The sequence below is a fragment of the Mustela putorius genome, unplaced genomic scaffold (genome assembly GCF_011764305.1).
Source record: "Mustela putorius furo isolate JIRA1106 unplaced genomic scaffold, ASM1176430v1.1 tig00003913_pilon_pilon_pilon, whole genome shotgun sequence".
Classification (NCBI taxonomy): domain Eukaryota; kingdom Metazoa; phylum Chordata; class Mammalia; order Carnivora; family Mustelidae; genus Mustela; species Mustela putorius.
Genome location: NW_025422060.1, coordinates 8,365,777 through 8,382,152, shown reverse-complemented (window position 1 = coordinate 8,382,152; position 16,376 = coordinate 8,365,777). Strand labels below are relative to the sequence as shown.

Below are 16,376 nucleotides of genomic sequence, written 5' to 3'. Positions count from 1 at the left end.
CATGAACAGGGGTGGGGAGAGGCAGAGGGACAGAGAGAGTCTCAAGCAGCCTCCTCACTGAGCGTGGATCCTAACGTGAGGCTTGGTCTCATGACCCTAAGATCACAACCTGAGCCAAAATCAAGAGACGGTTGCCTAACCAACGATGCCCCCCAGGCACCTCTAATTCAAGCTATTTTGGTAAAACATTAAATGAAGTTTTATTTTTTTAAATGCCTGGCTCTAAACTGTTCTGTTAATTAGCAATGATAACTTACTCAGAAAGTTGTACTCATTTAACTTAGAAAAAACACTTAAAGAAGGGAAACGATGACAAACCCTGATCTCAGTGAGGCTGTAACTTGCTGATACTGTTACTTTCCCCACTGATGTTACTCTTAAATGGCGAAGTCCGTAGAAAAGCAGAAACATGTTCAAATTAAAAATTGATCACCTCACACCTGCCAGAATGACTAGTATCAAAACCAACCAACCAACCAAACAAAACCCAACAAGTGTTGGCAAGGATGTGGAGAAAAAGGGGAACCCCTGAGCACTGTTGGTGGGAATGCAAACTGGTGCAGCCACTCTGGAAACACTGTGGAGGTTCCTCAAAAAGTTAAAAATAGAACTACCATATGATCCAGTAATCCCACTCTCCAGTATTTATCCAGAGAAAATGAGAACACTAATTCAAAACGATATATCCATTCCTGTGTTTACTAGAGCATTATTTACAATAGCTAAGATATGGAAGCAATCTAACTGCTCTTCAACAGATGAATAGATAAAGAAGATGCGATCTATATACGTACACACACACACACACACACACAAGAATATTACTCAGACATAAAAAGACTGAAATCTTGCCATCTGTGACAATATGGATGGACCTAGAGGGTATTACGTAAAGTGAAGTAAGTCATAGAAATAGACAAATACTATATGATTTCACTTATGTGGAATGTAAAAAAACATTTGTTTTGTTAAGGAGAGAGACATAGGGGGATGAAGGAGATCAAGAGGTGCAAACTTGTAGTTTGTAGTTATAAAATAAATAAGTCAAGGGATGTACAGTACAGCACAGGAATACAGCTGACCCTCAAACAATGCACGAGTTAGAGGCACTGAGCCCCTGCAGAGTCACAAATCCACATGTAACTTTTGACTCCCCAGAAACTTAACTAGTGACAGCCTATGGCTGACTGGAAGCCTTACCAATAATTTAGTGGGCTAACATATATTTTGTATGTTATATGTATTATATACTGTGTTCTTACAATAAAGTAAGCTAAAAAAAAAAGAAAATGTTATTTAAAAAGTCGTAAGGAAGAAAAAACACGTATACAGTTCTGTATTTTTAAAAAATCTGCATATTAAGCAGACCTGTGCAAATCTTTCGTTCAAAGGTCAACTGTACAGTTAATACTATTGTAATAACTCTGTACAGTGACAGGTGTAGCTATAATTATGAATGTTTCATAAGGTATATAAATTTCAGATCACTATGTTGGACACTGAAAACTAATATGACATTGTGTGTCAACTCTACTCCAATTAAAAATAGATAAGTATATAAATAATGAAAAAATTTTACTAGTCCTAGAGAGGAACAATATTTTTTTAAAAGATTTTATTTATTGATTTGACAAATACAGATCACAAGTAGACAGAGAGGAAGGCAGAGAAAGAGAGAGGAGGAAGCAGGCTCCCTGCTGAGCAGAGAACCCGATGTGGGGCTCGATCCCAGGACCCTGGAATCACGACCCGAGCCAAAGGCAGAGGCCCCAACCCACTGAGCCTCCCAGGTGCCCCAGGAAGAATATTTTATTAAAAAAAATATGTAGTGTCTGGGTGGCTCAGTCAGTTAAGCATCTGACTCTTGGTTTTGGCTCAGTTCCTGATCTCATGGTTGAGGGATCAAGCCCTGTGTCCTCGGCTTTGTACTCAGCAGGGAGTCTCTTTGAAAGATTCTCTCCCTCTGACCCTCCCCTGAAAGATTCTCTCTCTCTAAAAATAAATAAAACTTAAAAAAAAAAAAAGGAAAACAAAGAGTCCATTTACAAGCATATAAACTCAAAGATCCCTTCTAATTCAAAGCATTCATGATCTTTACTCATTTATCCCAGCTTTATCCAAGTAAAACTGACAAATTAAATTATAAGATATTTAAAGTGAACAATGTAATAATTTGATATGCATAAACAGTGTGAGAGAGTTCCCCCCACTAGGTTAACAGGCACATCTATCACCTCACACATCTTCCCATTTTTAAACTGCCACTCCTTGCTGGTGTTATACTAATGTAAGTTGCAGTCCAGTGAGTCCAGGGTCTCAAGGTCACTGGCAGCAGCAAGCTAGCCCTGTAACAGCTCCATGGAGACAACCCCTCCAGTGGCCACCCATAGTCTCACTGTGCTCTGGTCACGTGGGAACCCATGCTAGTAGCTCTCCTATGAACCCACTCACTTTAGAAATGCTAAAAGCTATAACATCTGGGCGGCTCAGTTGGTTAAGTGTCCATCTCTTGGTTTCGGCTCAGGTCATGATCTTGGGGTCCTGGGATAGAGCCCGGAGTCAGGCTCCATGCTCATCAGGAGTCTGCTTGAGATTCTCTCTCCCTCTCCCTCTGCCCCGCCCCACCATACCCCTCCACACTCTCTCCCCCTCTCTCAATAACTAAATAAATAAATCTTTAAAAAAAGAAATGCTAAAAGCATTTTATAAAGCACATTATAACACTGGGGCAACCTCAGAAGCTATATACACTTAGACATAAGAAATCAATTATAGGGGCGCCTGGGTGGCTCAGTGGGTTAAAGCCTCTGCCTTCGGCTCAGGTCATGGTCCCAGGGTCCTGGGATCGAGCCCCACATCGGGCTCTCTGCTCAGCGGGAAGCCTGCTTCCTCCTCTCTCTGCCTGCCTCTCTGCCTCCTTGGGATCTCTGTCTGTCAAATAAATAAATAAAATATTTAAAAAAAAAAAAAAAAAAAAAAAGAAATCAATTATAAACCGAAGAACCGCCTTTGAAACCAGAGTCAGTTAAGGATTAGCACAACATTTTGCATATAAAAATGTTTATAGTTTCTGTTCCTTATGCGGCTATGGAAGTCATTTTTTTCTACGAATACCTCTTTCCTTTTCAGTTCCTCCAGTGTTTTCAATGAATTATTGTATTCTTGAAGAAGTTTGTTATGGGTCAACTGAAGAGTGGCTAACTTGGACCTGTTTAAAAAAAAATAAGAATTAGAATTTGGGGAGAAAATATAAAAACTTAGTCTTACTTTCCCACCTTCTTCTGAAAACTTGACTAGTAAAACCTTCTCTCCTACCTTTCCCATTCCACTACCTGCCAGCCTTTTTTTACTCTCAAAGAAAACAATCTTTCAAAAAAAAATCAACACTGGGGCACCTGGGTGGCTCAGTGGGTTAAGCCTCTGCCTTCGGCTCAGGTCATGATCCCAGGGTCCTGGGATCGAGCCCCGCAAGGGGTTCTCTGCTCAGCCAGGAACCTGCTTCCCTCTCTGTCTCTGCCTGCCTCTCTGCTTACTTGTGACCTCTGCCTATAAATAAATAAATAAAATCTTTAAAAAAAAAATCAACATGAAGTGTGTAAACCTGGTGATTCACAGACCTGTACCCCTGGGGATAAAAATATATGTTTATAAAAAAAAAACTCTTAATAAAGGACAAATCCAAAGGAAAAAATAAAAAAATAAAAAATAAAAAAAATCAACATAGATTACAAGTAACTTAGTAATTTTGTTATAATAGAACAAAGTTTATCTCTTCAAAGAAGTCTCCTGGTACCCCTTCAAATACATAAAAGAGAATAAATACAAATACATAAAAGAGATACATAAAAGAGAAAAATTTTAAACTTATTCTAAATCCTAATTCCAATCTTATGGAAGTGCTCTTCTACCTTCTTCCAGCAAGTGGGCATACTCACTTTTCCTCTTCGGTTTTAGCTTGCTCCATTTTGATTTCTGATTTCATGCTTTCCACTTGTAGCTCCAACTTTTTGTTGTTATAAACAAGCTCTTGCCTTTCATTCAGCTCTGAAGGGATTGCAGAATTTTTCCTTTCAAGGGACTGACATCTAGGAAATATCATGAGGATAAACAATGATCCTTCATTTCTCAGCGGCTTTTAAATCAAACCCAAGATTATGTACCAAAACAAAGAAATTTAGGATTGCCATTTTCAAGGACTTAATGGTGCAAAAAAATATTTTATACTCCTTGCTTCTTTACTAGAAGCAAATAATATTTCTAAACCCACATGACTAAACATTAAAAAATACAGACCTTTTTTTGGAAAAGAAATTTACATATTCCTAAACCCTTATGCCTAACGTTAAAAAAAAGGTACAGATCTAAGGTCAAAGAAGCTATGGAATAATGGCCTTAAGTAGACATGCCAGTATATTTTTGTTCTTCAACACAGACCAAAGTAGTAATTGGCTAAAGGTGCTTTTCATAGAGTGATACACGGATATCTTCAGTATTTTGAGAAGTGTGGGTTCTGTCAAAATGCACAAAGAATATGTCCAAAGATTCAATAAGGGAAAAGGAAGTGTCTTAAGGTCTCTTAAAGATCAGAAAGAGAATTTCGATATAATCATAGGAAACATGAACCACAGTTTCCTAATAGCAAGGCATTAACACCAAGCATGGTAAACCTCTCAATATGTTACAAGGTAGGGATAATGACACAGATTTTACAAATGATAAAACTAGGGCTCAGAGAGGTTAAATAAATAACTTGCTCAAGGTAATACCACAAATAAATTCTAGATCCATGTTTCAACTAAGCCTGTTTGTCCAAAGTCCTTAGCTTTAGCTGTTATGCTCTGCTGATTTACCATAAGATGGTAGAGCCTTAGTAAGCATAACTCTAAGGCAACACATGCTCATGTACTGAACTGGATTTATGTTTGCCAACTAATCCAAAAGAACAACATCAACTTAGCTTTTTAAGATTTGGGGTAATTTGCTACATTAAGAAAAATAAACACAAAGTTCTGAATTTAAATATTAGCCTTCATAATTGATTAAAAATGAATTCTTTTTCCTCAAGAAATCTCCCTGAAGTTCTTCTTTCTCTTTGCAGCTTCATTTATGTTTGCTTACATCAATATTGTCAGCTCAGGTAAGTCACAGGAAATCTGGCTTACTGTTTTTTTTTTTAATAGGTCATCCCATAGGCTATAGCATGTGTAACCAACATCCTGGAGCAGCGGAATCAGATTTCCCTGGACCCCATTCTCCCACATTACAAGTATTTCATATTTATAAATGAACCTGTATGTTAATCTAGACATTAGTGTTTTCTGAATTCATATTTTAATTAGGTTTCTATTTTATTTTTAGTAGCACAGTAATGAAACTATGTTTTTACATAACAATATATTTTGTAAAAATATCCATTTTCTAAAGAAAATAGAATTCATCTCTCATTCTTACTTCTCTTGAAGTCTCTTCTTCATTAGCTCAGCCTCACTGAGTTTCATATGAGCCTCTTGAAGCTCCTTAAATAGAGTCGTCACCTGAAGGTTCAATGTCTCCACTTCACTTCCAACCTGTCATTCAGGAAATCCCAAACACGCACATGTGATTCGGATCCAGACTAAATGAACCTTTTTGTGAGAAAACTGTGTGAACTATCATTGTCCAACTAAGACTGGTAAATCGATTACAATTTTGACAATTAATGTCGCAAATATCTTCCATGAAAAGAAATGTTTTAGCTACAGCTCTGTTTCCTTATATGTCTACATTTACTAATCATATACATTCTATGTTTCATAATATGTAATTTACAAACATATGGCAATATTCATATATAAAACTGTTTTTCTTACATAACTGATCAATTTGTATGCATTGTGATAATGACTTCATCATAATTTTTTTTTTTCCTATAGACATGTGTGGAGTTTATTTAAAGGGTAGAAGAATTGTCTCCTTTTTGATTCTGGCAACCCAAGAACATCCCCTCTTAAGACTTGTAGGGGTGAAAATTCACACAAACACTCCCAGACGTTAAGGTTCTAGGTTTTGCTAGTTTCTGCTCACCCTCTGTCAGACCTCAGTTAATCCTGATCATGGTTCAGGGGATCAGAGAGCACAGCAGAGTCAAAGCAAAATCTAATTTACCCAGAGAGCAGCTTATGATCATAGTCCTTGGCTGATTTATGTTTCTAGTTTACTCCACTCTTTTCAATGAACCGAGTTTTTCCTGGCAGCTCCAGAATGGCTATCAGTGAGCTTTATGGTGCCTTGGAAATCTCAGTACTCTTCTACTACCAGTTGTCAAATTGGCTTTAGTCCACAACACACTATGATTCCCGGGTTGTCTCTTCATCTCAGTGTTTTCAGTGTTCTCCAGTCTCTTGAAGTAGGAAACTCAGCCCAGAGCATGGAATACAGTAGACATTCAACATGTATTTGCTGAATAAGTGAATTGGCTACAGTGAGCATCTTACAGAAATGTCTTTCATGTGGACGACTACAGCTCTTACAACTTCCTGCCTTCATCCACCCTCCCTAAGCTTAAGACTGAGTGACAGGCTCTAGGGCACAGCTTGGTGCCACAGAACACTGGCAACAGAAACATGAACCTTTACATTCAAACTATTTCATTCAAACCAGTAGTAGGGGAGAACCGAGATCTTTCAATTTTATCCCAAGTTTCTGGGTCATATTCTCAAATAATCTCACTATAAAGTGGGCAAAATTCCTTCTCCACTAGAGGGCCTGTTCACTCACAAAGTTAGGAGTGAAAATCAGCCAAGAAGGGATAGAGCTGGGTGGTTCAGTAGATTGGACATCTGACTCTTGACTCTTCCCAGGGTCATGAGATGGGAACCCTGTGTCGGGCTCTGCCCTCCACTGGCAGTCTGCTTTGGATTCTCTTTCTCCCTCTCTCTTTGCCTCTCCCCTCACTCATGTATACTCTTGCTCTCTAAAATAAATAAATCTACCTTAAAAAAAAAAAAAAAAGAAGATACAGAGGTGTGATTCCCTAGAATCACTGGGATAGGAGCACATCTCACTATAATTTACTATGGATGAAATTCGAATCAGGTCAAGGAAATATGAGAGAAATAGAATATAATATATCCAACTTTATGATTATTTCTATTTCTAAATCTAATGACACAGCACAAGATGCGACTTCAGATATGACTCTTAGGTACATCAGGGGTGTGACAGCAGCCTTAGAACCCAAGTACCTACAGTTTCGGGGCCTTTCTCCTCTTCTTTCTCTTTTTCTGTGCTTCTCTCTGTCTGGGTCTCAATGTCAGAATGATCACTGGCTTTCTTTTCAAAATATGAAACTCTGAAAAATATAGAAAATGGAAAAGTTACTTTGTCTTTGGCTTCAACAGGAACAGCAATTGCAGAAGCCCCAAAACCAACATTGTCTGAAATCTGGATGGAAGATCAGGGATTTCAAAATCTCTCTGTATTTGCTATATTATATATTAACCTTTTGGGGTTTAGCTCTCATTCTAAAATTGGCTAGATGTGATTTAAGGGATGAATTCATGTAGAGATAAAAGATGGGCATAAATCACACCAAATACTTACAAAAACTGACTCTTTCCATGTACAGCAATACACACAAATATCTTAAAAATCTGTGTCTTTGTTGTACATACATGTGTGTGTGTGTTACATGAGTATGCATCCATTTATAAAGATCCAGCAGAGAAAGGAAGCCTTTTTGGACCCATCTAAGTTCACAAGTCCTTAAAAACAAACAAATGTACCAAAATTCTTACAGTGAATCATAACCACACAAAAGCCAGCCCAAGGCAAATGAAACAAGAAGAGATTTCTCGTTAAGGACAGTGAACTGAATAAAGAGATTTCTCGTTAACGACAGTGAACTGAATATATGCACATATTTTTTTTTGCCACTCTGTACTCCACCAAAATGACTTTTAAAAAGCTATCTACATACAAGAACAAAGAGAAAGAGAGAGGAAATAACAGCAAGAAGATTTGGGGAGTATGACTATGAGTGGGAACTGACTTGGAAGCCTAGTAAGGCTGGGTCTGAAGTCAACATTAGGGAAAGCCAAGACTTAACCTAATCTACACTGTGGGAAGTAGAAGGATCAGGAGTCCGTGACACCAGGTACCTCTGGATGTGGGGACAAAGGTGGGGCCTGTTTAAGAGGGACTGGAAGTGATGTCTGGGTGGCTCATCAGTTGGGCATCAAGTCTTGATCTCATCAGGGTCATGAATTCTGCCCCATGTTGGGCTCCACCCTGGGTGTGGAGTCTACTTTAAAAAAAAAAAAAAGAGGGTCTAGAATATCACAAAATAAGGGCTTTCTGGGTTCAGACATTAGTCAGAAATGAGACATGGGTTCTTTTATAAGAAGAACTTACACACAGAACATTAGGACCCTCAGCCCCCTCATTTACTCATCTCAAGAACCTCCACATTTGAGAAATGCCCTCCAGGCAGGAGGCTGGAAGAGTATCCTCTGGAGTATGTAACTAGGATAAGGGAAAAGATTGAAAGTTTCTGACACAGCACTTCCCCAAGGAAACCTCCAAGCCGGATCTCTCTAGATGTGCACTGAGAGCTTCAATCAGCTTCTGATACCCTGTAATCCTGCTAAATCTAATCAAACAGCCAAGATTACTAGACATTTAAGGAAAATCTTAATAAGAAACAGAAAAAAGTAACTTACTGAAAACAGAATATCCCAGCAGGGAAATAAATGTCAAAAATATCATTAAGATTTTTAGAGAGATGAGGAAACATTACAACCACCAAAAAAAAATGGAACACAATAAAAAATTACTACTCAAAGGTTCTCCAAAAAAAGCTTCTCCTCCACAAAAAAAGGGAAAATGAAAGTTGATCAAATTTATCAGAAAGGAGAAAAAGGGAGAGACAGAGAAAAGGAACAAGGAGTTAAGAAAATTAGAGGAGGGGCGCCTGTGTGGCTCAGTGGGTTAAAGCCTCTGTCTTCAGCTCGGGTCATGATCCCAGAGTCCTGGGATTGAGCCCCACATCAGGCTCTCTGCTCCGCCTGCCTCTCTCTCTGCTTGTGATCTCTGTCAAATAAATAAATAAAATCTTTAAAAAAAAAGAAAAAGAAAATTAGAGGAGAGGAGATCCAATTAAAAAAATAGTAATGCTATAAAGAGAGAACAAAGACAATTGAGGGTAAGAGATCATCACTAAATTAATTCAAGATCATCTCTCAAGAACTGAAGGACATGAGTTTGCAGAATGAAAGATCCTAAGAGTGTCCAGGACAGATGAAAAACAGGCTCACACCAAAGTATGTGAGAAGTCTCATCCCCAAAGATGAGGAGCCAGAATGGCAGAGGGTCTTTTTAGCATTAACACCAGAAGCTAGGACACAATGAAGCAAAGCTTTTGAAATGTGGAGGGGAAATTATATCCGATAACAGAATTCTATACCTAGCCCAACTATCCATGAAGTATAAAGGCAGAAGGAGAGATTTTTAGATATGCAGGTCTGAGAAAATATACTGCCCATATATTCTTTTTTAGTCAGTTAGTGGAAATGTGGTAAGCTTTGTTTGAGAAAAACAATAACAACATTTAAAAAGAGTAGAAAAGGTGTTGGATTCAGGAAGCAAGTGATGGAACACAGGAGAGCTGAAGGAATTTCTCAGGCTGAAGGCAAAGGGAGACGCCATGAGACAGGATCTAGAAAGCAAGTATTCTCCAGAGAGAATATGACTAGACTACTAACATGTCTGAATGCATCTGAGAGAGTTCTGCACTGAAGAAGAGTATGAGGAAACTAAGCAAATTTTAAAGATGTAATTATGCACAGAAGTAAGAAAAAAAAAGTTGTATAAAAAAAGGAAAGGTGTTCAAGGCACAGAGCAGAGCTCAACTGAGTACTCCCTGGGCGCGCCTAATAACGTAAAATGCCGAGTAGTTACCTAACTAAATTTCAGTATAGCCAATTTCGGAGGTGGGGCAGGTAAGTCAGGTCCACAAGCATCTGTGTGTGCAACGGGAGGTCAGTAGATTGTGTTCACAATAGGGGGACAACTCAGTAGCAATTTAAGCCTGGTGCATGGAGGGAAATATCAAAATGGTCACAACGTCACAAATTGCCAAACCTAACTAGTGAACAGACACTATTTTGGGCTAAGCCAGATAAATCGGGTAAGAGCCAGCTGGTGTGGAGTTGATGGATGGGCCTTTTTCACACCACTCATGTATGACCCAGGGCTCTACTTTTGAATAATCATTTATCTTACTTTTCTAGGGCAAATTCTCATCTTGGAGTGACCTTCCCTGCAACTTCTTGACTCTCTTGGGCCACAATTCCTACACTCCCTCCCACTTTTTTTTTTAAGATTTTATTTATTTGATAGACCGAGATCACAAGTAGGCAGAGAGGCAGGCAGAGAGAGAGGAGGAAGCAGGCTCCCTGCTGATCAGAGAGCCCGATGCGGGGCTCGATCCCAGGACCCTGGGATCATGACCCAAGCTGAAGGCAGAGGCTTAACCCACTGAGCGACCCAGGCGCCCCCACTTTCCCCTTTTTTACTTGCTGTCAGTTAAATTTGTTTAGAAAGTACAAATCACATGAAATATGAATCCTGGAAAACAATCAGGGAAAGAAAAAGACAAATCTACAGTCCCATTGCCCCACAAATCTCCTAAGAGTTTTCAGAATAAATTTCATGCTGTCTGTATCCCTATTTGTTGTGATTAATGAAAACAGTTGAAGACTCACTTGTTTGAGAAAGAGACATGTTAGGTCTTGGGATGTGTTTTCATCATATCCTATACAGCACGTACAAGCAAGGCTATCCAGATATCAGGGATTTTATTTCTTGGTTTTCAGTTCTGCCATAGTGAGGGGGAAATCATCATCCTGATACCCACCCAGAGAGCATGAGTCTTTTGACTTACCAGTTGTTAAATACTGAGAGAGGGCTAGCTCAGAGAATGGAGATTTAATGCTATTGAGAAAGCAACCCTTTCTAGGTGCTCAAGGTGGGAGACTAAACACAGCCATCTCAAAGGCATGCCTGACTTCCTAGGGCCATCCGAAGAACTACTGCTACAGGGAGAAGGCTGTGATTATTCTGAAAGCAGGAATTATATATATCATATGAATGATGAGGAGGTATAATTAGTAAATTCCTAAGTTGACACTTTCATCATGAAAGCTAATTATGTTGTCTAAGTACAGATGAATTACTGGCTCAACCTGACTTCTGAGAATGGTGTGCAGAACACAGGAGGGGTAAAAGTGTCTACGAAATAAAAACATGCTGCTTGTTCATGGCTCCTAAAGGTCTCCTTCAAAGGGTAACATTTTTCCCTTTAAAAATAGCTTGGTAACTAAGGTGTAAAAAGAGTGCTTTTATTTATCTATCTATGCATTATTACTATGTTTTAGGATTTGCTGAAAAGACAGGACAAATATTTTGCTCCATTAGAATACATGCTACTAGTCTCCTAGAAGTCAAACCTTGAAATTTTCTAAGGGACAACAAGAGGATATGGTGTAAACATATAGGATTCAGAGCCAACGTGCCCTCCACACCTTTTGAAATGCGCTGATCATGAAATCAGTCATTGGACCAAAGCCGATGTGTCTTCCAGGTTAACATCATCTGAATAAAGAACTTATGTTTCATATTTGACAAAAGATCTTTCTATAGTTGAAAATTAAAATGGTTTCAGGAGCACCTAGATGGTGCAGTTGGTTAAGCATCCTACTCTTGGTTTCAGCTCAGGTCCTGATCTCAGGATTGTGAGACTGAGCCCTGCCCTGGGCTCCACACTCAGGGCAGAGTCTGCTGGAGACTCTGTCTCTGGCTCTCCCTCAGCCCCTCCCGCCTCCCTCTCTAAAATAAATAAATCTTAAGGTGTAAACTACTTCAGTTAGAAAGTACTTCTCACAATGCTATAATGTTAAGATTAATAAGCCATTTATACTGTCTGAGAGAATCAATGATGTCATAGTATATTTACAATTAAATGTTGCAATTGCTGGAGCCTTAAAACTATTGCATAACCTCTCCCATATCCTACATAGTTTAGCACTTTGCATTTCTTAAAAGTGCATTTGCACATAGAAATTCATTGACTTCACAACTCTACAGTGTATGAATTCTATCCCAAAGTGGGTGTGTGTGTGTGTTCTCATATATACCATATTCTATGAGGCCAGTATTTCCCTTACACCAAAACCAGACAAAGACATTACAAGGAAAGAAAACTATGGACTGATACAACTTATGAATAAAGATGTAAAAATCCTTAACAAAATTTTAATAACCTAAACTAGCAACATATAGAAAGGATTATACATCCAAGTGGATTTACCCAGGAATGAAAGGTTGGTTTAACACATGAAAATCAATCACTACAATATATCATATTAACAGAAGTTTAAAAAAACCATTAGTTGTCCCCATGGACATGGAAACAGCATTTCACAAAATTCAAAACTCTTCATGATAAAAAGCACAACAAGCTAGAAATAGAAGGGAGCTTCTCAACCTGATAAAAGCATCTATGAAAACTTGCAGCTAACATCATACTTGATGGTGAAAGGTTGAAGGCCTTCCCCCCAAAACAAGCATGACTGCTTTCTCCACTTTACTTAACATGTGCTAGAGATTCTAGCCAGGGAAGTCACACAAGAAAAAGAAATACAAGGTACCCTTTCTGGTAAGAAAGAAAGAACACTATTCCTTTGCATAGGACATGATTTTGTATAAAGAAAATCCCAAGGAATCCACTAAAAAACTATTAGTGCTAATACATGAGTTCTAGCAAGGTTTCAGGATACAAGATCAATGTACAATATACAATATACAAAAAAGTCAGTGGTATTTCTACACACTAACAAAGAAATTTTTAAAAAATTTAAAAAGAAATCTGGGGCGCCTGGGTGGCTCAGTGGTTTGGGCTGCTGCCTTCGGCTCGGGTCATGATCTCAGGGTCCCTCTCTCTCTCTCTCTCTCTCTGCCTGCCTCTCTGCCTACTTGTGATCTCTGTCTGTCAAATAAATAAATAAAATCTTTAAAAAAAATTTAAAAAGAAATCTAAAAAACAATTTCATGTATAAAAGGATTAAAAAGACTAGAAATCATAGTAACAAATTTTGAAAACTAGTTTAAGAACTGTATACCAAAAATGACAAAACATAATTGAAATACGTTACAGATGACCTAATGAAATTACGGGTTATCTTTCACGGATCAGAAGATTTAATATTGTTGAGATGGCAATGCTCCCCAAACCAAACTCCAGATTCAATGCAATCCCTAACAAAATCCCAGCTGACTTTCTTTTTTTTTTTTTAAACCAGAAATTAACCAATTTATCCTAAGATTTATACAGAAAAGCAAGAAGCCAGGACAGCCAAAATAATCTTTCAATTTAAGAACCTACACTTCCTGATTTCAAAATTTAACTGTAGGGGCGCCTCATGGCTCAGTGGGTTAAAGCCTCTGCCTTCTGCTCAGGTCATGATCCCAGGGTCCTGGGATCGAGCCCTGCATCGGGCTCTCTGCTCAGTGGGGAGCCTGCTTCCTCCTCTCTCTCTCTCTCTCTGCCAGTCTCTCTGCCTACTTGTGATCTCTGTCTGTTAAATAAATAAATAAAACCTTTAAGAAAAAAAAAATTAACTGTAGTAATCAGGACAGTGTAGCATATGCAAGGGATAAGCATATAGATCGAAGGAATAAAATTGAAGGTTTAGAAATTAATCTTTACATACATGGCTAACTGATTTATACCAAGGGTGCCAAGGCAGTTCACTGACGGAGAGAAGGGTCTTTTCAACAAACGGTGTTAGGGTGACTGGATATCCACACACAAAAGAAAGAAGTTGGACCCTGATCTCACATCATATACCCAAATGAACTCAAAACAGATCAGAGACCTGACTGTAAGAGCTAAAACTATAAAGCTCTTAGAAGAAAACATAGGAGTGAATCTTTGTGACCCTGGGTTAGTCAGTGGTTCATTAGACACAACATCAAAAGCACAAATGACAAAAGAAAAAGAGATAAAGTGGACTACATCAAAATTAAAAAAAAAAAAAAAAGTTGTGCTGCAGGAGGTAAAGAGGTAATTCACAGAATGGGAGAAAATATTTGCAAATTATATACCCTCAAAAAGGATTTGCATCTAAAATATATAATGAACTCTTAGGACTCAGCAATAAAAAGGCAATCCAATTTTTTTTAAATGGGCAAAGGATTTCAATAGATATTTTCAAAGATGATATACAAATGATCAACATGAAAAGATGCTCAACATTATCAGTCATTAGGAAAATGACATCAAAATCACAATGAGACACCACTTTACATCCACGAGGATGGCTGTCATCAAGAAGGCGGATGATTACACGTTTGAAGGAGGACATGGAGAAAAGCAGGACCCTCAAACGTAAAATGGCGCAGCTACTGCAGGAAACAGGTCGGTAGCTGCTCAAACCATTCAACACAGAGATGCCAACGGCTCAGCGATCCCACTCCTGCGTATATACCCCCAGAGGGTTAAAAAAATACGTCCACGCAAAAAGTGCAAGAATGTTTACAGCAAACGTTATTCACAATAGATAAAAAGTGGGAACCAAAATGTTCACCAACTGTTGAATAAGCAAAATACTGACTAGTCACACAATGGACTATTATTTGGCAACAAAAAGAAAATGAAGAATTGATTTGTGCTACAACGTGGGTGACCTCTGAAAACATGATTCTAAATAAAGTCAGTCAACCACAAAAGACCACATGTCATATGGTTCCATTTGGATGAAATGTCCAGAATAGGCAAATCTGTGGAGACAGAGAACAGACTGCTGGGAGTAATGAGGGATCAGTGTTAACAGGTACTAGGTTTCTTACTTGGGGAAAAAAATGTTGCAAAATTATAATGTGGTCATGGCTACATAACTGGGAATATTCGTTTTTTTTTTTTTTAAAGACACATTTATTCAGTGTCATGATCAGACTATTACATTTAGCAATCAACAGCATGGGTGCAAAAAAAAAAATCTACATTAAAACCCTTTGTTGGAATGCTTTACACTTTCCACAGAACAGAAACAAAAATAACCTGTTATACAATTAGTCACAAATACAGTCCTCGAGTTTTTTTGCCCGTACACATGAGTATTGTCTAAAACATGCCTTCTTTGTAGCAGCTAGGCCCTGCCACCACTGTGCTTGGCTGAGTTCACAAATCTCTTGTAACCTGTAGCTTCCCTGTCACGTCTCTGGCTCTCCTCTCCTGCTAAGCTTTGTTTCCTGGCAGTAATTAAAACCCTCTGCCACTGCCATAGCTGCTGCTGCTGCTGGAACCACCATAGCCACCTTGGTTTCGTGGTTTGGCGAAGTATTGGCCTCCACCACCATAAGGGCCAGAGCTTCTGCCTCCAAAATTGCCTCCTTTCATGGGTCCAGAATTTGAGGATTGATGGTTGTAATTGCCAAAATCATTAGAGCTTCCGCTACCTCCAAAGTTGCTTCCATCATTACCAAATCCGTTATAGCCACCCCCACTGCCACCATATCCACCACCACCTCGACTGCCACCAAAGCCACCTCGACCACTGAAGTTTCCTCCGCGACCAAAGTTGTCATTCCCACCCAAACCACCTCCACGACCACCACCAAAGTTTCCAGAACCACTTCGACCTCTTTGGCTGGATGAAGCACTAGCCATCTCTTGCTTAGAGAGCGCTTTCCTTACTTCCCAGTTGTGGCCATTCACAGTATGGTATTTTTGAATGACAATCTTGTCTACAGAATCATGGTCATCAAATGTTACAAAAGCAAAACCCCTCTTTTTGCCACTGCCTCGGTCAGTCATGATCTCAATCACTTCGATTTTCCCATACTGTTCGAAATAATCTCTTAGATGATGTTCTTCAGTGTCTTCTTTTTCACCAACAAAAATCTTTTTCACACTTAAGTGGGCACCAGGTCTTTGAGACTCTTCTCTTGAGACAGCCCTCTTTGGTTCCACAACTCTTCCATCCACCTTGTGTGGCCTTGCATTCATGGCTGCATCCACCTCCTCCACAGTGGCATATGTGACAAACCCAAAGCCTCTGGAGCGCTTGGTGTTCTGATCTCTCATTACCACACAGTCTGTAAGTGTTCCCCATTGCTCAAAATGGCTCCTCAGACTCTCATCAGTTGTTTCAAAGCTCAGACCTCCGATGAAGAGCTTCCGCAGCTGTTCAGGCTCTTTGGGAGACTCTGACTTAGACATGACAGCGGTGGGAGGGGAGACTTTAACGATGCTTACTCAGCGGCGTCCATGGGCAGAAAGCATAACTGGGAATATTTTAAACTATACTGAAATGTATACCTTAAATGCCTGGATTATC

The 16,376-nt window shown here is 39.0% G+C and overlaps 2 protein-coding genes across 4 annotated transcripts in view; both read right to left on the bottom strand.

The window, feature by feature from the left end:
• The window catches only part of OPTN (optineurin), a 44,492-nt gene that overhangs the window by 10,677 nt on the left and 17,439 nt on the right, over positions 1-16,376 (bottom strand). For all 3 annotated transcript variants that reach the window (XM_045069111.1, XM_045069112.1, XM_045069110.1), the window contains 4 exons: positions 7,228-7,330; positions 5,452-5,567; positions 3,936-4,085; positions 3,115-3,208 (listed from right to left, as the gene is read on the bottom strand). In XM_045069111.1, coding sequence (XP_044925046.1) covers positions 3,115-3,208; positions 3,936-4,085; positions 5,452-5,567; positions 7,228-7,330 — 463 coding nt within the window. The remainder of the gene's footprint in view (positions 1-3,114; positions 3,209-3,935; positions 4,086-5,451; positions 5,568-7,227; positions 7,331-16,376) is intronic.
• Positions 15,007-16,315, bottom strand: LOC123388839 (heterogeneous nuclear ribonucleoprotein A1-like). Its single transcript, XM_045069113.1, has one exon. The coding sequence runs from the start codon at positions 16,256-16,258 to the stop codon at positions 15,299-15,301; it is 960 nt and encodes a 319-aa protein (XP_044925048.1). The 5' UTR covers positions 16,259-16,315; the 3' UTR covers positions 15,007-15,298.